General features: G+C 50.7%; 2 protein-coding genes across 7 annotated transcripts; both read left to right on the top strand.

Moving 5' to 3' along the window:
- The first annotated feature begins 4,879 nt into the window (after positions 1-4,879).
- Positions 4,880-12,676, top strand: LOC149917148 (rho GTPase-activating protein 32-like). Of its 5 annotated transcripts, XM_090145728.1 has the most exons (11): positions 4,880-4,924; positions 5,542-5,661; positions 5,765-5,857; positions 8,010-8,087; positions 8,750-8,827; positions 9,512-9,634; positions 9,750-9,827; positions 10,481-10,562; positions 11,266-11,409; positions 11,967-12,095; positions 12,626-12,676. In XM_090145728.1, exons 2-10 carry the CDS (start codon positions 5,659-5,661, stop codon positions 12,086-12,088), a joined length of 801 nt encoding a protein of 266 aa, XP_090001854.1. In that variant the 5' UTR covers positions 4,880-4,924; positions 5,542-5,658; the 3' UTR covers positions 12,089-12,095; positions 12,626-12,676. The 5 variants fall into 5 exon arrangements, with proteins under 5 accessions (XP_090001854.1, XP_090001853.1, XP_090001856.1 ...); XM_090145727.1 differs by lacking the exon at positions 12,626-12,676 and having other exon boundaries at positions 11,967-12,470; XM_090145730.1 differs by lacking the exons at positions 5,765-5,857; positions 12,626-12,676 and having other exon boundaries at positions 11,967-12,471.
- LOC149917149 (rho GTPase-activating protein 32-like) lies at positions 12,527-16,747 on the top strand. 2 transcript variants are annotated; one of them, XM_090145725.1, is made up of 7 exons: positions 12,527-12,758; positions 13,276-13,358; positions 13,709-13,816; positions 14,171-14,316; positions 14,817-15,018; positions 15,810-15,955; positions 16,146-16,747. In XM_090145725.1, the coding sequence occupies exons 1-7, from the start codon at positions 12,699-12,701 to the stop codon at positions 16,571-16,573; spliced, it is 1,173 nt and encodes a 390-aa protein (XP_090001851.1). In that variant the 5' UTR covers positions 12,527-12,698; the 3' UTR covers positions 16,574-16,747. The 2 variants fall into 2 exon arrangements, with proteins under 2 accessions (XP_090001851.1, XP_090001852.1); XM_090145726.1 differs by lacking the exons at positions 12,527-12,758; positions 13,276-13,358 and having other exon boundaries at positions 13,726-13,921; positions 14,012-14,316.
- Positions 16,748-21,106: the final 4,359 nt, after the last annotated feature.

Below are 21,106 nucleotides of genomic sequence, written 5' to 3' on the forward strand. Positions count from 1 at the left end.
AGAATGCTCCTCGTCTGTTTCCTCGGGCGGTTTTATGCCCCGGTCTGCTTCGAGAGCGTACTGAAGGCGCTGCAAACGACGGCGCGTGCGTTTTGCGGCCGTGAGGAAAGCGTGCGTATTGCGGCGTCGAGGCTGGCGCGCGCGCAGAGCACGTGGCACACGCGCATTGCGGGGCACAGCCAGGCGCATGCGCCGTGGCGGGCAGAGTCCGGCGCTTGCCCCGTTCGGAACAGAATCCAGTGCGTGCGTAGCGCTTTTTTTTTTCTTCTTCTTCTTTTTTTTTTTTTAAACCACTGGCGCATGCGTCGTGCTTTCTCATGAATCGCGCGTCCGTACTCCGTGCTGTTGTCTCGAGAACCGCGCCTGCGTAGTGCGGTGCGGAGACTGCCGCGTGCGCGGTGCCTAGCTTGGCCCGTGTGCGTTGCTCTCGCGAGACTTGCTTTTCCGGGAACGCTGCGGTGCAGGGCTGGGGCTGGAGCCCCAAACGTCTGCTCCTCCACCGCGGCGGCAAGCACGTTGGGTGCCACGAGGCGCTGAGGGGCAGCCGTGAGCCGACCCGGTCCGTTCCCGGGAGGGCTCGGGCATAAATCGGCGGAAATAGACGAGGGGCATCCTGGATTAGAAGGGGAAATTATCGCTGAGCCGGCGCTCCGAGAATCGGCTGCTTGCCCGTCCCCGCAGTGGTCTGTCGAAACAATTGCTATCTTTCAGTTAACGCGCGCGTGTTCGCTATTATCTGGAGGACTGATCACCATAGAGAGCGGCGGATTAGCGGCGCAGAGCGGTTAAAAGGCCTCTTCCGCGTTTCTACGCGCATGCGTTGTACAGCTTGCCGGCCTGAGCAGCGGGCAGCGGCAGTTCCGCGCATTGGCCACGAGGTGGCAGCAGAGACCGCGGGAAGAACTCCGGCGGCATTGCCGGGGACCCGCGGCGCAGGCCGTGGCGATCCGTTCCGCGTTGTGATGACGGGGGAAGAGCGCGAAGTTCGAAGCGGGGGGAAAAGACGAAGAAAACAAAGGGAAACTACTCCAGACCCCGGAAAGCTGTGCTAAGTGCTTATGAATATCTGTTAAAAAAGAAAACAGACTCGTTTTTGCCAGCATCCATTGCACTGTTTCTAAATATTCACATACCGAAATGTAACTGCCCGGCAAATTTAACGATAACGAAATAAAGCACTTTGGCAGAAAGCACAGGGCTATATTAACGTTTGCTCAGCCTCTGTCTTGTTCACATTTTAATGTGGTTTTTTTCCAAGGTCTTTCTTCAACTCCAGGTTTCATTTTTGGCTTTTTATTCTTTTTAATGCCATAAAACGGGTAGTTTTAGGCCCTAGCAGGTCGACGCAGGCAGAGACAAAGTTGCAGTTCTGAGATTCTTGGGGACCGTTACATCATTTCCACAAAGATTAACAAAACCTGCAGTTCTCCACTTAAGTTTACAGATGGAAAACATGAATTCAGCTGCATGGAAGGAATCGATGTGTCACAGCTGCCATCGGCAGGATGGCCAGAGAGTTGTGCAGGTCCACTGCTTGCTCAGCTGCACCTTTTTATCTGCCCTTCTCTGGTCCTCCTGCAGCTGGACAGATAGCCCACAAGGGCCCGGGGGACGCAGACCCCCCCGGCCAGCTGCAGCAGTCGCTCCTGCCAGTGCTCCCTTTCCTCCCGACCATTCCCATTTTGCAGGCTGCTGCCCTGTGTGGCAGAGGAGGAGAGAGCTGCGGGCAGAAGGAAAACAGGGTGCTGGGATTCCTCCAGCCCGCTGCCAGATGTCTTCTCTGGCATGTTGGGGGTGGGCAGAGGACTGTGGGAGCAGCTTCGAGGCTCTGGGCAGGAGGGAAGGCAGCAAAGATGCAGCTTCAGGCAGCGGACTCTGAGCTGGAGCGGTGCAGCCAGGCACGGCTGCACAGCTCACAGTCTGGACACACGGAAGAAGTTCGTCCAGCTGAGGGCTGCAGGGCTGTCCTTACCAAGCGCTCCCCCGTGCTGCAGTTCTGCATGGGCACCGATTGCTCAAGCTCTTCCCACTGCAGGAGCTCAGAAGCGACAACAGCCCCGACCCCAAACCAGGCAGGTAATGACAACATACACACACAGATACACACCCGCTACAGAATCTGGCACTCTGCAGTCCTCCCAGAGCTTGTTGCTGCTTTTTAGGCTGCTCCACCGCTATTCTGTCCTTTTCCCTTCATTCCCCTATGTCTCGCCCCCTTCCTTCGCCCCGTGCCATCCCCATTCCTTTTTCAGGCTTCCTCCTTTCTTTCCTCACTTCCTTCCCCGTCCCTTCCCCCACAGGCAACGGCCTGTGTTCTGCTGCTGTTTCAGCTGACAATCCTGAAACCACACTTTTCAAAGACATTGGATCAGATCGCATACTGTCACTGATTTAAAAAAGAAAACAACAAGTGCAGTATTATGTATGGATAACAAACTCCTACCTGCTTGAAAAACAGTAGCAGCTCCTCATCCTGGAGTGTCACCATCACCCCCACGTTGGGCTGGCACTGCTCATCTGCCCCGCACTGCTGCTCAAACTCCTGGCACAGCCTGCCACCTCCTTGTGTCACCTCCACGTGCCACCTCCTCTTGCCTCTGTAGTTCTGACCCCACGCGTCAACCCCGTGTCCCTCCGTGTCCCCCCATGTCCCTGTGTCCCCATGTGCCCTCTCATGTCCCCTCAAGTCCTCCCACGCCCCCTGCCCCGCTTTGCTCCATGCCGATGTTGCCGGCTTGAGGACAGGGACGGGGATGCCTGTGGGAGTGGAGTCCGGGGAGACGTTGCTGGCCATGCGCAGTGGGGTGATGGTGTCCTCGGGGCATGGCTGTGACAGTGGGGTGAGGGTAGCACCCCACAAGTGGGGATCATTGCCCCCAAAATGGGGCTTGTGCCCCCTGCATGTGGGCAAGTTGTACGGGGAGTGCGTTCTGGAGATGCTTTGTCTGTTCTCCAGATCTGCAGTGACTTCAGCAATCCCACGTCGTGCCGCAGCAGAAATGGGTCCTGCGGTACGTCAGTGATCTGTGACTCGAGGAGCGCAGGGGCTGCACGAAGTACGCACGCTGCAGCCTCCCGACTTCTTTGGGGTTTGGGATTGATGTTGGAGCCCAATGGCTACACGGTGCCTTACAGGCAGGTGCCAGCTTCACCCACTGAGGACACCAAATCGTAAAATATTTTCACGATGGTCTTTAATCGCTGCGTGAGTAGGTAATGCACATTTCTCACTGGGGAGCCATAAGCTGACCCTGACAGTTTGGCAAACAGCACTCGCTCCACTCACACCGTAATCGCAGCCTTTTCGCTGCACATGCGGCTTCTCAGCATCTTGCTGCATCAGTATGAAAATCTGTGCTCTCCTACCTATGAGAAATTTTATCAGTTGCCTTTGAGGACATCTGACTGGAATCAAAATATGTGGGCCATCCTTGCTCATTCAGTGATAAACTTCCCCTTGCCAGACAGGCAGACCTAATTCACTTTTTTTTTTTTTTTAATTTTTTTTATTCATGACATTATGGGAACTTTGAGATCACAGCCTGAAGCAGTGATGGAGCATCTGGTGAGGGGTGGTGCAGCCCTGCAAGCACAGGTGGAAGCAATGCAGCTGTGGGACCAGGTGGGGCTGAGCCTGGCTCCACCCCTCCCTCACCTCATTTAAGGGCTGGCAGCCCCCAAGGCAGTGTCTTTTGCTGGAGACTGCCTGCTGTGGACTGTTGGGTGAGTGCTCTTTCCTGGAAAGAGGCAACTGATTTTTGTTCCATGCTGTAGGGCTTTGATCTTTGCCCTCTGATCTGAGGGGATCCAAAGCTGGACTGGAGCAGCTATGTCTGCTATGCTTGTTCTTATTTTTCTTTTCAGTTCTTTGCTTAAGGGAGTGAAGGGGTTATCTCCCTTTCTCCGAACTGGTAATGGAGGGGCCTGGCTCATGGTTTGTGAGTTGTGCCCAAGGTCAGAGAGTTGACTCTTGTGAGCTTGGAGTCATGTCTTCCAGTTGCACGTTGTGTTCTTTCTGTTGTGTTGACCTCTTGAGCTCCAGCCCTAAGTGAGGATGCAAGCGCTACCGCAGAAGGAACGGTTTAGATTGGAAGTGCAATGCAAAGAACTGGAGCCAGCAGGAGCAGGGAAGCGATCATCCTCCTGTGCTCAGCACTGGTGAGTCCTCACCTTGAGTACTTTGTTCAGTTCTGGGTGCCTCACTACAGGAAGGACAGTGAAAGCCTTAAATGTGTCCAGAGAAGAGCAGTGAAGCTGCAGGGCATCTAGAGCACAAGTCTTATGGGGAGCGGCTGAGGGAACTGTGATTATTTAGTCTGGAGAAGAGGAGGCGCAGGGAAGACCTCCTCACTCTCTACAACTAGCTGAAGAGAGGTTATGTTGAGGTGGGCATTGTCCTCCTCTCCTGTGTAAGTGATAATAGGACTGGAGGGAGTGGCCTGAAGTTGCATGAGGGGAGATTGAGGTTGGATGTTAAGAAAAACTTCTCCACAGGACTGGTCAGACGCTGGAACGGGCTGCCCAGACAGGTGATAGAGTTACCATCCCTGCAGGTGTTCAAGAAACATTAGATGTTGTCGTGAGGGACGTGGCTTAGTGGGAAATGTTGGTGGAAGGTGGATGGTTGGACCGGATGATCTTGGAGATCTTTTCCAAGCTTGCTAATTCTATGTTTCTATGAAAGACACGTGCTGGTGAGTGCTTTGCTGGGTGAGCATCACCCTGCTGAAGAGCAGGCAACTGTTGTCTTTGCAGGCAGCCACATCCACAGGGATTGGATGGACCTTAACGTTGTCTTTCACATCTTATGGGCAGTAAGTCATGTGGATTTAAAGCAGGATCTTAGAGGCAACCTTGATTTCTTCAGCCACCAGAGCTGTCCACCATGCTTCTCTGTGTGATGTGAGACCATGCAGAAGTCTGGGTAGGTGAAGTCAGTTGCTCTTCCTTTTCCCCCCAGGGCTGGAAGTAGCGGGGAAACGGGACTGTGGGACATCCCAGCAGTGGGTTCCTACCTCAGCAGAACCAAATGGCTGTTCTGGTCCACGTGGTCATTTTGAGTGAATCTGACACAAATTAGAGACATGAGGGGCCTGTGAGCAAAAAGCATGTGCTGCATTTTGTGGTGCAAGATGTCCTCTGAGCTGCTGCTAAGAATGCCCAGCATGCTTTCTTTTTGATGGGAAGAGGTTTAGCAAGGATTTTTTAGATGAAAATAGATGAAAATGACGTATTTCCTTTTGACTGACCTTTCTTTCATACTGCTTCTTGAAAAGTTACCTTTGGATTCTGAACTAATATTTATTACTGAAGAGAATACATATGCACCCTGCACTTTTATCTGCACAAAGAATCCTCTGAACATCTGTTTACGTGTTTCTTTTTGGCACTGAGATGAAGCTGTGTGGAACATAGGCTTGGATGAATTTTCAATCAGTAGCAGGGACGTGTAATGCTCATCTTAGATGTCGTGCTGACAGAAAGAGCAGAAAGGTACATTTTATGGGGTTGCATGCTGCTTTTTTTTTTTTTTTTTTTCAGTCATGACCATGGAAGCGTTACCCAGACGAAATGAGCATTTGTCACCTGGACTTTCTACACATGACAGAGGAAGTGGAAGTCAGCAGCTGAAGTGTCTGGGAAGACCCCTGCGTGGGAATGGTGAGAGTTACCCTGGCACCGTTCTTTGGAAATCTCAGGGCTCTGTAAGCTCTGAAGCTGTGTCGTAACTCCTCCCGTGGTGCTCTCCCTTTCTTTTGTGTAGGAGAGCTGGAGTTCAACTCCTTCCTGTTTCCTGCCTATGTGCTGCCTGCCTTGTCCATGGCCCAATGGGCTTTTATTGCTCACACCCAGATTGGTACGTGTGGATATAAGCCTTTGTTTACGTTTATCTTTTGCTTGTGGTGACAGCTCATAGCTGAGCTTGTGGTTAACAAGACACACAATAGCTGGAGATACAGTACTCTGCATCACTAAAACACGAGCTTTGTGGCAGCCACGAGCCCAAGGAACAGCGAGTTTCTGTGTTTTATTTCTGTGCTTGCTCCCATTGCCCCGCGGCCCTGTTGTGGTTGAAGCCGGTGGGTGGCTCAGCACCACGCAGTCCTTTGCCCACTCCCCTGTTCCCCGTGGGATGGGGGAGAGTGTTGGGTGGAAAAAGAGAAGTAAAACTCATGTTTTTGAGATAAAAGTAGTTCTGAATATATATATGAATGTATTGCAAGTGATGTACAAGCAATGGCTCACCACCCGCCAACCACTGTCCAGTTAGCCGCCAAGCAATAAAAGAGAGTGAGATGTACTCTCATCCCCTTCAAAACTCCTTCCACTTGATGGCATATAGTATGGAATATCCCTTTGGCCAGTTTACGTTAGCTGTCTTAATTCAGTTCCCTCCCAGCTCCTTGTTGAGAGCTTTGCTGAGAATGGCCTTGGCTCTGTGCAAGTTTGCTTGTCAGAAACTATAAAGATCAGGGTGTTCTCGGTGTGATTTTTGTCCTAGAACCCAAACATAGCATCATACCAGATACTCTGAAGAAAAATCCCTCCCACCTGAGACTAAGGCAGCCCCCCAGTGTGTGTGCCGTAAGCCAGATAGGGATGCAGGTGTTGCATTTCCCTGGCAGCGTTGGCCAGGGATGCTGGAGAGGTTTTGGTGCCCAGCTTGGACGTCGCAGCACTGCTGTGCCTGTCAAAGCGGCATGCTGCGTGCTCTCCAAGCAACGAAGCAGCGTTTCATCAACAATGTGCCATGCTATTTCCTGGAGCTCACTGCTGCACAGAAGAGTACACGCGTGTTTATCCCAGGGCTGCAGTAAACGGGAGCCTGGTTGGCATAGCACTGAGCAGCACCTAATGGGCTCTGCAGAGGATGGCTTTGCAGAAGGAGCAGGAGTGCCTGCGTCCACCTGTATCCTGGGATACGTTCTGGCAGCGATGCACCAGCTGTGGCCACAGTGACTGAATGCAGGGCTTGGCTTGGGGCTGCCGTGTGGCACTTACTGCCCCGCCGTATGCCTGGCAAAGCACAGCCACCCCTCGCCCACGACAAGCGTTTCTCTTAGTGTCGTGTTTCATGCTGTCTCCTGAACCTCAGGAACTGGAGGCAGCTTCCCCACAAGAAGGGGAGAACAAAATGAGGTCATCCTGGAAGCAAAAAGGCAAAAATCCACTTGGGAAAGAAATGTATGTGGCAGTCTCGTAGCAGTTCTGTGTTTCTCCCGTCTCTTCCTTGATTTCCTTACAGTGAAATAGATACGTGCTGTAACGTGCTCTTGAATGAAACAAAGGACTCTAGTGTGGATTTTATGTAGGCCCTGCACTGCAAGGTATGCTGCTGGGAGGAAGTGTCCATCTGCCCGAGGGTAGGAAGGCCCTGCAGAAGGATGGCCTGAGGCCGGTTGTACGAGGCTCAACAAGAGCAAGCGCCGGGTCCTGCGCTTTGGTGATGATGACCCCATGCCAGCTTCTCCAGGATTTGGCTGAGGTAGAATTCCAACCGCCCTCTGATTCTAGAATGTTGGAGTGTTGGAATCTTCTGGTCTTGTGACGTGGTCTTGCTTCCCCACCTTGTCTGTCATGGTGGAGCAGCCTGGTGGCCCTTAGTGATGTCATAAGCAGCTAGAATGAGGGGAGGAGCAGTGCCTGCTGCGTCCCTTCATTGGAGCGCTTGAGCTCTGACTGAGTAGCTAGCTTGTTGCACTTGTGCATCGACTGAGTACCTTCGTTTTCACACCGTCTTGTGCAGCATCTTGTAGGTAAGCTGAGACAGTGTGAGATAGACAGGTGGACAGTGAGGTGTTGAAAGCTGCTGGCTGGCGGAGCTGGTAGTGTCATGCTGCTTACTCTTGACCATCAGACATAATTTTCACTCAGTAGCTACATTCCAAAGCATAGAGGTGGCATTTGTCTCAGGGCTTTTTCCTTGTCTTCTTTGTTAAATTGTGCAAGCTCACTGATCAGCTCTTTCTCTCTCCTCTCCCCGCCCTCTGCCTTCTCCTTTGATGCAGCTTTTGCTCGCGGAAGAACAGAGCAAAGTGACAAGAAACGGCTGCGGCTTCAAGGAACTTGTTCTGATCTCTTGCCTGGTATGTGCCACACGTTGTCCCCCCCCATGTGGTTTTGCAGCCTGCGTCGCACCGTGTTTAGGAACACAGCCTCATCCAGCCTTGACAGGACACTGGTCACGTGTAGAGTTATTCCACTTTCCCTCCAGCTCAGCCCTCAGAAGGATGCTGTCTGTGATGCTGTGACCAGCTAGTCTTTAGGAAACCAATCCCTTAGGCAAGGAGTCCTAGTCCCGGTTTGTGCAGGGCTGCACAACGTGACCATGAGTATGCGTGCTTCGGCTGCGTGTGCGCACGACAGCTGTGGGGAGCACAGCAGAGATGCAAGCAGAGGAAATCCGTGTGGAAGGCTGCGGCCGGCGCTGGAGGTGAACTGGTGGGAGCCGGGCGCTAGGGAGCAGATCCACCCCCAGCAGTGACTCCTCTCACTGCCCTGCTACTGTGATGTCGGAGTGCTCTGAGCAAGCGCATCTGCTGCTTTGTGCCGGAGTCCCCATCTGCTAGCAGAGGGATAGCGACTTGGTAAACTGCTGCGTAATAGGCTGTCTCGTTTGAATTGACTGAACAAAGTGGTTGTTTCTAGAACACCTGCCTATGCCAGTGGGTAACTGAGGGTAGTTCTGAAGGAGTCTCTCCATACCGTGGTGTGTGAACAGAGAAAATAGAAGTGTGTTTCTTTTCAGTTCCAGCTTGTCGTGCCTGCTGTGATGGGCATCGCGTGCAGCGAGATCAGCTGTGGGCCTGACCTGGCACAAATGGAGGTAGAGTATGAAGCTCTGATTGGTCTTTGTTCTGCTGACTTGAGCCGGCAGAGTGAGCTGCAGATGAGCTCTCCTGCTTTTCAAGAGAGGGAGAATCCTTCCAGCTCTATCGGTGTCACTGAAAAGCTGCCTGAAAAGCTTCATGTCCTTGCTACGAGCATCTAGATGGCCGTGGACGTTATAGTACCGACAGAATCAGATAGAGCGTTATAAACATGCAGAAGCTTTTTCCCCATCCTGCTTGGATTTTGTCACCCAAAGACCAAGTTCTCATATTCAGTAAGTTAAGGGAAGCAGGCACTTGTAGTGAGCCAAGGATTGGGTCAGTGGACCAGCTCCTGTGTCCAGTCCATGGCTGAGGTCTCCAAGCAATAGGTTACAGGAAGCAAGCAGACTCTTACGCTCCTCTTTGGCAAGACAGTACTGCAAGCGTGGCAAGTTTATAAAACTCCAGGAGTCCTCTCGGTTGGGGTGTTTGTCCTCTTAGTCTGGGTAGAGAGAGACGCATCTTTACATTGCCTGGCCATACTGCTGCACACCAGGAAGAGAAACAGCTGTTATTAGACTTGCAGTTTCTTGTTAAGCACTCATGATAAGGATCTTTCTCTGCAGATGTGCTCCTTGCTCTGAAATTGTCCTCGTTTGTCCTCAGCTCCTCACCATGGCCTGTGCTCTCTGTTTCAGACTGAGAACAATGGGAAGCCCCTGCTGATCCACGAGGAGTCTCCTGTAAATGTTCCAGCTGTTGCTGCTGCCCATGTTCTTAAGAGATACGTTGCCCAGGCACTGGATGAACTCTCCTTTGAGGTAAGCAGTTAAGGGCGTTCCTAGTTGTCATGTACAGGAGAGTATAAGGTGTGAACGCATCAGGAATATTCTCAGATACCTTCAGAATGTTTGGTGAGGTTGCAGCCTTTTGCAGGTGGGAGACATCGTGTGCGTTACTGATATGCCACCAAAGGAGCTGACCCCCTGGTGGAGAGGCAAGCATGGCTTTCAGGTAGGCACAAGCTTCAGACTTGAGAGAGCAACTTCGGTCAGGTCGGGAATCTCGGCTAAGAGCTGCGCTGCCTGCACAGGATGGCTCATGGATGTAAACATTTTCCCTGTGTCGGTGTCAGAGATGGTCTTTGTAGGAAACTGTCTCCTCAATTCACTTAGAAGCAAGAGCCTTCACAATATGCATCAGGTCACGGCCACTGAACCCCACCTTTGGAAATGCAGCAGCTAAGACAGTGTTTCAGTGTCTCAGAGTATTTTGCTTGCACCCATGCAGAACGTGAAGTTAGTGTCTTTTAGGAAGTTACTGCCTGTCAGCTGAGGTAGGCTAACAGACCCTCCGCGTGCTTGTTGCTGCTGCTGGCTGCAGAACGCTGGGTAGCTCGGAGCTGGGGATTATTGCAGCTGCATCTCAGTCAGCAAGAACTTTCTTCTTCTACATCTTCTACAGAAGCAATTATTTGTTTTGTAGGTCTTTTGGCTGCAAATGTTGAATAATTATTACTTTTATGCAGGCCACTTTTTGTTGGATAGTCTTACGGAGCGTCAGGCAAGCACGTTCCGAGGAAAATGTTAGGTGGCTTTTGGTTGAACAGTTCAGGCCTGAGAAATGCTGCCTTCAGTATTGCACCTCTCTTTTTTTTCTTGTTACAGGTTGGATTTTTCCCAAGTGAGTGCGTGGAGCTCATCAATGGAAAAATTCCGGAGTCTCTCCTCAGTTCAGTGCCAAAGCCAGGTACAGATGTTACATTTGATGGTGCAGGGAAGCAAAATGGCGTCTCTTTTTGGGTGTGTTCTGTGTTTAATACCTCCTTTATCCATCCCGTGTTATAGTCTGTGCTGATGATCCTTCAGGCATATCATGGGGCATATGGCTGGTGTTTTGTAGGCAATGAGAATGAAGGAGGGCAAAGGCAGTTCTTCTGCGAGTCAGTACGAGGTTGAGAACAGCCAGTGTCCCTGGTGGACAGCTAGAGGCCTGGTTGTGCTAGTGATATGCTTGATCAGAACGTGACTTTTCAAGAGGATCCTTAATCCTCAAGTTGAGCAAGCCAAGCAAGAGGAGTGCATTAAACTCCATCGGAACGCGCAGAGATTTGGCCCGATCCTTCCGTGTTTATGAGTGGACTTGGGGAAATCATAGAATCCTCCTAGTATGGCTTGGGATGGAAGGGAGCTCAAGGATCATCAAGTTCCAACCCCCCTGCCTCAGGCTGGGCTGCCAACCAACCTCCACATCTAATGTGAGACTAGACCCCACTGCCCAGGGCCCCATCCAACCTGGCCTTTGGCTCCTCCTGCAGGGATGGGAGAAAATCTGTTTTTCTATGTACTTGTTAATGTTCTTCCCGTTTTGACGTGCTCTGTAGAATGTGTTATGCTCGGCCTTGTCCAACTGAGCCAAACCTGAAATGAACTGGTTTCTTCCTGTTGTGCAGTGCCAAAGAAACGCGGCAAGCTCGTCACCTTCCTTCGTTCCTTGGTGAAGGCCCGCCCAAAGAAACCGAAAGAGCGGGAGGTGGAGAAGGAAAGGGTGTTTGGCTGTGACCTGGGAGAGCATCTTCTCCACTCTGGTCGCGATGGTAAGGGACAGCCCGTTCCTGAGATCTTCCTCTGTTGGGCATCTAAAGATGAAAGGGAGGTCATATCTAGCAAAGGGGCAGGTTGGTACCGGTGGAGAAACGTGTAATGGAAGTTGATGGCTGAAAGATAAACTGAGGCTAATGCTCTTAAGAGACAAGCACGTTTGTATTTGCTTAAACCAAAGCCTGTAAGCCAATCCCACGCTAGCCTGAAAAGAAGGGAAGCCTTTTGGCCAAGGAGAGTGTCCTGCATCAGTTTCCCTGCTCTCCTGGACATGAGATTTCCCACCTCCTTTCATTCCCATGGGAGCTGTGGTGGGACTTGCAGTGTCTCCGGCTTCCCCAGAATTACTTTCTCCAGGCTGATTCCTAGGTCCTTACACTTCTTGAATGCAAGGAACACGTCTGTCCAGTTTCCTCGTCTTGGACAGCTTTCTTCTGTAAGGAAGAACTAAGCAGTAGCCTGGCTGGGCTTAGTGGATGAGATTTGACAGGAGCACAGCCTGAACCAGTACTTGAATGAGGAGCTCAAGTAACCGCTGGCACGTGTTCTTTAGTCCCCCAGGTCCTCCAGAGCTGCGCCGAGTTCATTGAGCAGCACGGCGTAGTGCAAGGGATATACCGGCTGTCCGGCGTCGCGTCCAACATCCAGAGACTGCGGCAAGAGTGCTGCGACTGACACAGCGGTCAGTAGGGGCGCGTGCCCTGTTGTGGGTGCTCAGAGGCCTGCGCCGTGGGGCAGCTCTGTGCAGGCAGCGTGCGCTCAGCAGTGGTGCGCCAGGCTTGTCACTGTTTGATAGGAACACGGGGCGTTCAGCAGACTTGCTGGAGCAGGAAGTTCTCCTTCTGTCCTTCGGAGCACTGGAAGGCTGTGGGGGACTGCGGTGTCACCGCTGCCAGCTCTCATTCCCGTTTCCTCCTGTTTGCAGAGCCCTTTGGAGCAGCCCACACTCCTCCTTGCTGCTCCGGGCTCCTGGCTTAGGATTGTAGACTAGGCAGCCAGTTGTCAGAGTCACGGGAAATGCCTTAGCAAAACGAAAAGGTCTCCTTTTGGAAACATCTCATCCAGCATGGCTCGTGTGGTGCTGGTGACTGCGTGTTCATTTTCTCCTGTTAATCGGGAAGCCCTTCCAATGCTTGATTATATTTGGTGTGGCTTTTGACTTGTTTTCCTCTTTCTCAACCCCCCCGCCCGTTTTTGTGTCCTTCTCTCCAGCCAAGAATTTGAGTCTGAGCAGATTCCTGAGCTAACCATCCGCGACACTCACAGCGTGAGCTCCGTCTGCAAAATGTACTTCAGGGAGCTCCCGAACCCTCTGCTGACCGACCAGCTGTATGACAAGTTCTCGGTAAGCACAAGGCAACGTCTTTCCTTTACCTCTTCCCTGGGCCTCTTGGGAGATGGCTGCAGCAGTGCCCCAGCTCTGAGGCCCTTTTTCTGTTAGCCCCGTGGGGTTTACTCGTATGTCTTTGCCACATCATGCATCATATGGATGCCATTTTCAGTGGTCCCAGGAGGCGGTTATTTCCATATTCACAAAGCTTGAGAGAATTCATGTTTTTTGTTTTTTCTTTTGTTTTGTTTTTCTATTCCCCAAGTATTTATAGAATGGGAGTGGGATTGATAGCAAAGTGCACTTGAAGCTTGAGGAGCTGAGCTGCGCAATCAGGCTGTAAACCGGCCCGCTGCTTGGACTCCTTGGCCTTGATGGCACCAGCTGCGTGCCGCTATGTTCCCCAGATGCCTCCTGGAAGGCGTAAAATCTGTCTCGGCGCAGACCAACAGCACGCTGTCCCCATAGTTCCCGACCCTGTGGCAGGTATCTAGCCTGATTTGTGTCTCAGTCCCTTTCTGCACTATTCCAGGAGGCTGTTGGTGCCGCTACAGATGAGGAGCAGCTGGTCAGAATGCAGGACGTCATCCAGCAGCTGCCCGCTCCTCACTACAGGTCAGTGCTGCCCTCACTCTGTTGAGCTCAGCCATGCTGCACTTCAGAGGGCAGTGGTGTGATTCCAGGCTTGTCTCATGCTGGCAACATGATGCCTGCGTATGTTGAAGCAGTTTAAGGCTACACGGGGTTAATTTATTGGGTCGGTTCCTGGGCACGGGGGCACAGTTGGTGCAGCTGGTGGCTGCAGCTGTGCTGTGCTGGGGCTTGGTGCCACAGTGTGGCACTTAGTCAAGTTGGATCTACTTCATCTTCAGTGACAGTAGCAATAACATGCACTGAGGCTTGCTCTGTGAACCGCAGCACCGCGTGCTCATTGGTGCTGAATATTTGCCTCTCTGATTTTCCAGGACACTGGAATACCTGATAAGACACTTGGCTCATCTAGCCGGGAACTGTTCCGTGACAAACATGCACGCTAAGAACTTAGCGATTGTGTGGGCTCCAAACCTCTTAAGGTCAACTTCTTTCTCCATTTCAACACACTGCTTGGATCTGTTCTCCGGCAAAAAATGCAATCTACCTTTTTCTCCGTCGAATGTGCTCTTCTCCTGTACACTGTAGTAAGTGGCTGACGGCAGAGCAAGAGCCTGGGCTGTTCTCCAACCGCACGGGCACAATTTCTAGATGACAATTTCTGCCCTCTTGTTTAGATGGGACTGGTGTGTCCTTGACCATCCAGGAGAATTTCTTCAGCGGCATCACCGCGGAAGCCTCCGGAGCCCAATTTGACAGCTTTTGGCTGCAACAATCCAGACTTGGGGAAACTTGGATCTTGGATAAATGACTGCTAAAATCTGCCTTTTCTACAGATCACAGCAGAACGAGTCTGCCTGCGCCAGCGGAAGAGCCGCCTGCATGGAACTGCAGACGCAGTCGGCTGTGGTGGAATTCATCATCAACCACGCAGATGTCCTCTTCTGCTCCAAATCCGGATCAGACATGGCAGATGGAGCAGGTGAGTGTCTTCCTCCATGAGCTTTATCTTGATCAGACACCTTGATCAAATCCAGGCCTTCTCCAAGATCTTTGAAATACACTTGTTCTATCGAGGGGACAGCAGACTTCTGGGCTTAGATTAGAATCTGGCATCCTGTTGCTGGATGCTGAGAATGTCCAAGTCCAAACTTTACAATGAGAAAAAAACCGTCACTGTCGTTACGATGTTTTGCATGCAGGTGAAGCTTGATGAAAGCGTGGCAGTGAAGCTTTCTGAGTTCCCTGCCCCCGCTTTCTAGGGTTTTTCTTTGCCCATTTCGATACAGTGAGCTGCTCTTATTAATTATGACTCTGTCCTCTGCCTTAAACATACCTCTGACCACATGCTTATTCTGACCTCCTCTTCTTCTAGTGGCTCAGATAAGCAGGTCTGAGAAAACTATAGCATCTCCCCCAGAACTGTGATGGCTGTGGTGCTGCTTTGTGATCCTCGCTCTTACCTGTGGCTTTCCCTTACAGGGCACGGTTCTCTCTCAGGGCCCAAGTCTGCGTGGGTGTCTTCTCCTGCCACAAAGCTGCTCACCCTGGAGGAGGCACAGGCTCAGAGGCGAGGCCACAGCAGCTCTTCCGTTGTGACACAGAGCAGGGACATAGAAGTGGAAGAAGGCCCCACAGCTGTACAGGGGAAATTCCACACAATCATCAACTTTCCATCTGAAAGGTAAAGAGGACTTTGTTTTCCAGCAACCGTCATCATTGTTTGGGTGGGTTGTGTTGTTGTTTTTTTTTCCCCCATTATTTCTTGCGCCAAAACATGTGGAAGCTAAATTAAAGTAACGGTGCCTGAAGTGAATTGTTGCAGTGAATCTCTGCTCCCTTTGGACTCTGAGATTCAACTAACATATTCGGTTTAGCCACACGAGGCTGCCATTCCTTCCTTGCTGGGCACGCAGTCACGAGATGTATAAAGCCATGCTGACGTCTACCCTGGCCTGAGCTGGCTCTACCTTGAAACGTTGGGGTTTTCCAGCTGTCGGGGCCACATGCCTGAAACCAGTTCCGGTTCTCCTCTAAGCAGAGCTGTTGGTCAGACTTGCTGGCACTAGAAACTAAACTTGGCGGTGAGATGGGGCCGACGAGGTGTTGATGTCAGAGTCAGAGGTGCTTTTGAATTTCCTTTATGGCTGCACGGTTCCTCAGAAAGCAGTTACGCCTGCCGGCTCCAGAAGAGCCATCCCTTAGATGCTGTCCTGTACAGCCGCGGAGCCTTTGCTCATGTGCTCTGCATCTTGCTTGACACAGTTGAGGGGAATTTAGCCAGCAAGACTTCAGGGCTGAGCTATAGGAGTGGAACCATCCTCAACTGCTTGAAAGAGAGCGAGTTTCTAAGCTGTGCTTCAGCAGAAACCAGGCGGTGCCAGGAACAAGCAACTGTTGGCAAGAGCTCAGTGCAGCTCTTCCCTCACCCCGCACCACGCACGACTCACACCAGTCACTGTTTTCTCTCTCCAGACAACGTCCACCCAGCAAGATGAAGGAATCACCAGCTGGCAGTTGGCGTTCCTGCTTCAGCCTGCGGAAACCATCCTCTGTGGCCAAACGCCGACTGCAGCGCAGTCCCAGGGAGCCCTCAGAGACGGAAGTCGTGGTGCTGGCAGGTAAGGGTGCGAATCCAGCTTTCAAAGCCTTGCTTTTCAGCGACATAGAATTCATGCAATACAAGTGGACTTGTATCTCCTCCTAGCGTTCCAACCTATACCTAGCATCTTCAGATCACCCCTGATCAAGAGCCACTTTCATAATTCAGCTTGTGAAAGTTTGACACTAACCCCTGTGTATCCTTCCTAGGTGAATCGAGCCCTTGTCTACCCAGAAGAGCCGGGGCAAGTAGCGATGGTGCGCTGTGTGCTTCCATCGATGGAGGGCTCTTAGGAAGCACGAGTCACTGTGGTTCAGATGACAGGCTTCCACATAGCAACAGCGATGGAGAGAAGGAGCTCATCCAAGTTCACGCCCTCATTTCTCCCGGCTGTGCTGAAGATGCTGACCTGAGCCTGCTGGACACCACAGTCACCAGCCTGGACTGTGACCCAGTGCCTTTGCAGTGCAGCCCAGCCCAAGCACAGTCCGAGTGCCCCGACAGCAGCACCTCCACGCAGGAGCAGGTCAGCGTCGCTGAGGAGAAGCCGAGCCTCTTGGAGGGGGACTTAGAATCAGGCCTCCAGCCCCAGGCACCGGGCAGCAGCACTGAGAGCTCTGAGCCACTCTCTCCGTGACAAGAGAGGATGAGTCCCATCTTTACCCTGGACCTCTCACGCCCTCCTGTCTTTTACATAATAATAAAAGCACGCTCGTGCTCAATCAACGCCTTGACTGCCTTCCGAGTCTTCATTCACAGAGACTGGGACGAATGCAACGAAGAGCAAGGCACGCCAGCTTGCAACGCGATGGCTGTGGTGTGCGCGCAGCAGAGCTCTGGGTTTGTTCCCGTTCTGTCTGGCTTTGGCACGTCTGCAGCGAGAGCTCAGCTACCATCTGGTATGGTAGCAAATGATGTTTAGCATCCTGGATGCTGCTCGTGATAATCCCGAGCTTCCTGGCTGTGGCTTTGTGATGCTTTTCAGGGCTTTTTGCTGCATTTCGAAGCCTCGGCTGCTCCCTAACGCCTCTCTCCTCCTGCCGTGTCCATTCCTGGCTTCCGACCTAGGAGCTGGCCGTGCAGACCTGTCGTCATCACGCTGCGGCCCCGCCCCCGGGGTCTCCTTGGTCTGCGGTAGCTCCGCCGGCTGCCGTTGGCCGAGCCACCGTGCGCGGGAGCGAGCGTTGGGAGCCGGCTGTCGGAGGCGCGGCTCTCCTCGCAGTGCGCCGCTCCTGCCGCCTGGGCCGCCCCGCAGGACAGCGCGGCGGCAGCTGGAGCTGTCCGGGCAGCACCGAGAGATAGTATTCTGACCTGGGAAACGTACTGTAAGGTTGTTCATTAGGCCAGCAGAAGTGAAGTCCATTCAACAAACTCTCAAGTAGTCGGGGCCTTTACACAAAGCAGAACTGTCCCACTCTGTGGGAACGTTAGGATGCCGTAGGCAGGCTCCAAGATACTGCCCTCTGTCCTCCTTTTAAGCTTATCTCTAAGCAAGGACAGACGGATGACCTGAACAATGACCCAGTGCAAAGGGCACAAATGCTGGGGGGTAATGAAGCAGTTAAGAGGTTATGTCTATGTTGTAAAGCAGACATCCAAAAGTTACGACCAGATGTTTGTTAAGAAAGCAGTTGTTAGAAGGCAGTCGACCAATTAAGATATTTGTGGTTGGGTGGTAAGGATTTGTGTTTATTTGGTATTGGTACGATTAGTGAAGCGTTGCGAAAGAGTGTGAACCTGCAGTACTCAGCCAATGAAGAGCCAGAGAAGACAGAGATAAGGGTCGGGCAGTAGGGGATAAAAGATGTAACACTGTTTTCTCTGCGCTCTCCTGCTTGCAGGAGGCCCGCCATTACAAATAAAAATAGATATAAAGATAAGAGATACTGTCCTGGAAAATTATTTGGCTATTTCCAACAATGCTTATAAATATCTTAGAGAAAGCCTATTGCATATTTGTCCAAAGTACTAGACCCCGTATCTCGAGGTTGGCCTGAATGTGTCCAGGTGGTAGCAGCAAGTGTCCTATGGGTAGAAGAGAGTATGTGTGTACACTTTGGGGGTGTAAGGAGTAAATTGTTGAGACTTTGATAGTATGTGTTTGCCCCCCCAAAGAGATTGCTCCTCATTTTGAGTCATGATCATTTAAAAAAAAAAAAAAAAAAGGAAATTAAGAAAAAAAAGGAATGAGGGCAGGAATCCGCTCCTTGACCTCTTAGTAAAGCATGGTGCCAAATTCTCCCCCATGGAGATGAATTGGGCACAGAATAATTGGCCCAACTTAGAGGGAGTTGTGGATCATATAGATTCCCTCCACAAGCAAACTCGTATGGTGGAGGAAAAGGGAAAATCAATCACTTGTGCAGTTCCAGGAGCTGCTCTTACTGCTGCCGTAGAGATCCACAATGAACAGCACACGGCAGAAACCCAAATTATTCAGTCCTTGCAGGAATTAATTACAAAGACAAATCAGAAAACCTGGTGATCCTTCTCTGCCTTCTGATAGAAACTGGGCATGCATATGAAGAGACTGAAAGTGGGTATTCTGATGTTTGTATCGAGAAGGTCTCCCTATTCTGCTACAGAACTAGCCAAATAAAGGAAGGATTTTGGTTACACACCTAGGAAATCAGTATGTGTGGAAAGTGCCACTAACAGTGGGAGATCAGATCCTGTTGATTGAAAAGGAATCAGAGGGTTACTGGGGACCACCACTGGCAACCACTGTGCCCTGTGGTCCCTTACTCAAAGAGCTGATTATTGGGATGATTACTCCCCAGGACAACTAGTGTTGATTGATTTGCCCCACACTGGTCCTGTCCCTTTAACCCTCAGGGAGACTCTTAACAAATACATCTGAAAGGCTCAAGATGATCAGGAGGAAATGTACATAATTAGCTATCTGGATTTCACCTACCTTCTAACTTTGCTTCACTTGGGACCAGGAAGTTTCATGTTTGTTTTGTTTTCTTTTCCAGTTATGCTTCCTCTAACCTTGGTTCCTTTGGAACCGGGAAGTTCTCTCTTGTTTTCCAAATGCTAATGAATGCTGATCCTATTTCTGTGCCTCACATGTTCCCTTCTCGCTCTGTTCCTTTCTCTGGGATCCCCATGGTATCATTAGTCACTGTTTTGGACAGGAATCTTCTTCAGTTTAATTTTTGTAATTGCTTATGATGACCTTATCACAGTCACTGGCTGCTCATGGGGCCATGCCCATATTTGCTGTACTGGGCATATGGGACTGAATTCTAATTCTAACAGAGGCTTAACCCTTTCAACCATGGTTAAACACAGTGATTAAATGCATTCAGGAAATGAATGGGGCCAGGATAGCACTGGCCGATTGCCCCCAACTCCGGAGAGATGCAGGATAAAGAATAAAACTAGGGTGTCAGATTAACAAGTGATCTATGTGCATTGCTACACCCCTGCAGTTTTCCCTATCAGCACTGGGAACAAATCAGCAGTTATTATCTAGTGTATTATCTCAGTGGGAAAGAACTAATATAAAAAGTCCACCAGTTAATTGTAGATGCACTTGCCATAATTCAAATAATGTCTCCCTAGCTCTAAGTTGTGGAAGGTAAAAGAAATGCTTTACCCACTGAATTTTGAAAGGTGATTTGGGACAATGCAAACAAATTTCAAAGAGAATTTTAATCTTGGTGACATCTAGTTAATTTTACTTGTGATCCTCTCACTAACTATGCCACAGCTTTTGTCCTAACAATATGCAATGTTTTGGTACATACCATATACCTAATAATTGTGCTGGGACTGAATCACAATGGAGTTGGTTTTTTTTTTCCTGCAAAGAAGAAAGAATCCCAAATGCTTGTGGAGAAAGAAGATTCAGGGATTTACTTTTCTTCCTCGCTAGCAGATCTTGATGCTATCCTGTTCCTGCCTGTGGGCTGCTTGTCATGCCAGAGTCCTGCAGTCTCCAGAAGCTACCCCACATGGTACCAAAAGAGATCATGGACCTGGATTCAGCCTTTCCTCATTCTCCCACTGCATGAGCTCTCATGGAGCAGCATGCTCCTCAAAAGTGGTCATGGTCATTTTGTGCAGTTACACAGTGTTTGTGTACTTATGTAGGAATGGAATGTTGTTTCTGCATTAGAACTAATAACGTGAGTATTTTATGTTGTTGTTTCTGCTCCCATCTTGTGTTGTTTGTCAGTACTAATAGCTCTTCTGTCTCTCCCAAATAGCATGGGTTTGTTCTTTTCTTTTTGGGTTCAGTATCATTTCTTGCCATTATGGAGTGTTTCTCTTCCTTTCCTTTGTTTTCCAGGCTGTTAATTGACTCCTCATTGGAGCTACAATGACCCAAACACAGACTACTATGCACTGACCAAGTGAGATGCAAAAAGAAGAGGTAGGCTCCAAAACAGGCTTCGGGTGAGTGCTGTGTATGACTTGTGGTTTCTAGAATGACACCTAAGTCTTACTAACCCGTGTTGTTTAGTATCTCATGTGGAGGTTTCTTTTCTCCTTCCAGGACTGGAGACTCCAGATGCTATTGCCCTTCCTGATCTCTTTGGGTTGCAGTATTAGACATGCCCACATGCTTCGAAGGGGTGATTCCTTCATCCTTATTAGAAGATCTTGTCTTGTGTTCAACAGGTAGCATTGGAGAACTGTGGCCCTCTGAGCCGTGTGAGGACAGTACTGAGGCTCTTGGTGGTTACAGCAGGAAACCAGAGCCATAGATGGGTGCCAAGATGCACTCCTTATTTTGTCCGACTAGCTATGTTGACCCCTGAGGCCACTCCCATGCTTGTAGAGGTTCTATATTCATGGCATTGGTTGTCCCTCGTGCTCACTTTGTGTTCACCAGATGTTCTTATTTTACACCATCTTCCCCACCATATACTTACAAGCAAGTGTTCCACTTGGTCTCCATATCTCTCTCTGGCCAGGCAGATGCGGTGTGCCAACAAAACAAAGCATGCAGACCCTGAGAAGAAAAAAAAAACAGGAGAGAAGCTGTCCTGGGTGAGACAGGAGAAGTGTCCCTTGAAGGGATGCTCCACTGGCACTGCCTCTCACATCCGCCGCCTGGTTCCTTCTCTCTCCTTGTCTTCTAGGGCTCACAAAGTCCAAACGTACCCTGATGGAGTTCAACTCTAGCTTGACCAACACTCATCACGTCCACAGTAGC

Source organism: Phasianus colchicus, chromosome 8, assembly GCF_987193195.1.
Source record: "Phasianus colchicus chromosome 8, bPhaCol1.hap1.1, whole genome shotgun sequence".
Taxonomy (NCBI): domain Eukaryota; kingdom Metazoa; phylum Chordata; class Aves; order Galliformes; family Phasianidae; genus Phasianus; species Phasianus colchicus.

Coding starts and splice junctions, on each gene's coding strand:
- LOC149917149 (XM_090145725.1), top strand. CDS start 12,699: ATGTACTTCAGGGAGCTCCCGAACCCTCTGCTGACCGACCAGCTGTAT. Junction 12,759..13,275: donor AGCTGTATGACAAGTTCTCG/GTAAGCACAAGG, acceptor GCACTATTCCAG/GAGGCTGTTGGTGCCGCTAC. Junction 14,317..14,816: donor AGACATGGCAGATGGAGCAG/GTGAGTGTCTTC, acceptor TTTCCCTTACAG/GGCACGGTTCTCTCTCAGGG.
- LOC149917148 (XM_090145728.1), top strand. Junction 8,088..8,749: donor TTGTTCTGATCTCTTGCCTG/GTATGTGCCACA, acceptor GTTTCTTTTCAG/TTCCAGCTTGTCGTGCCTGC. Junction 8,828..9,511: donor CTGACCTGGCACAAATGGAG/GTAGAGTATGAA, acceptor TCTCTGTTTCAG/ACTGAGAACAATGGGAAGCC.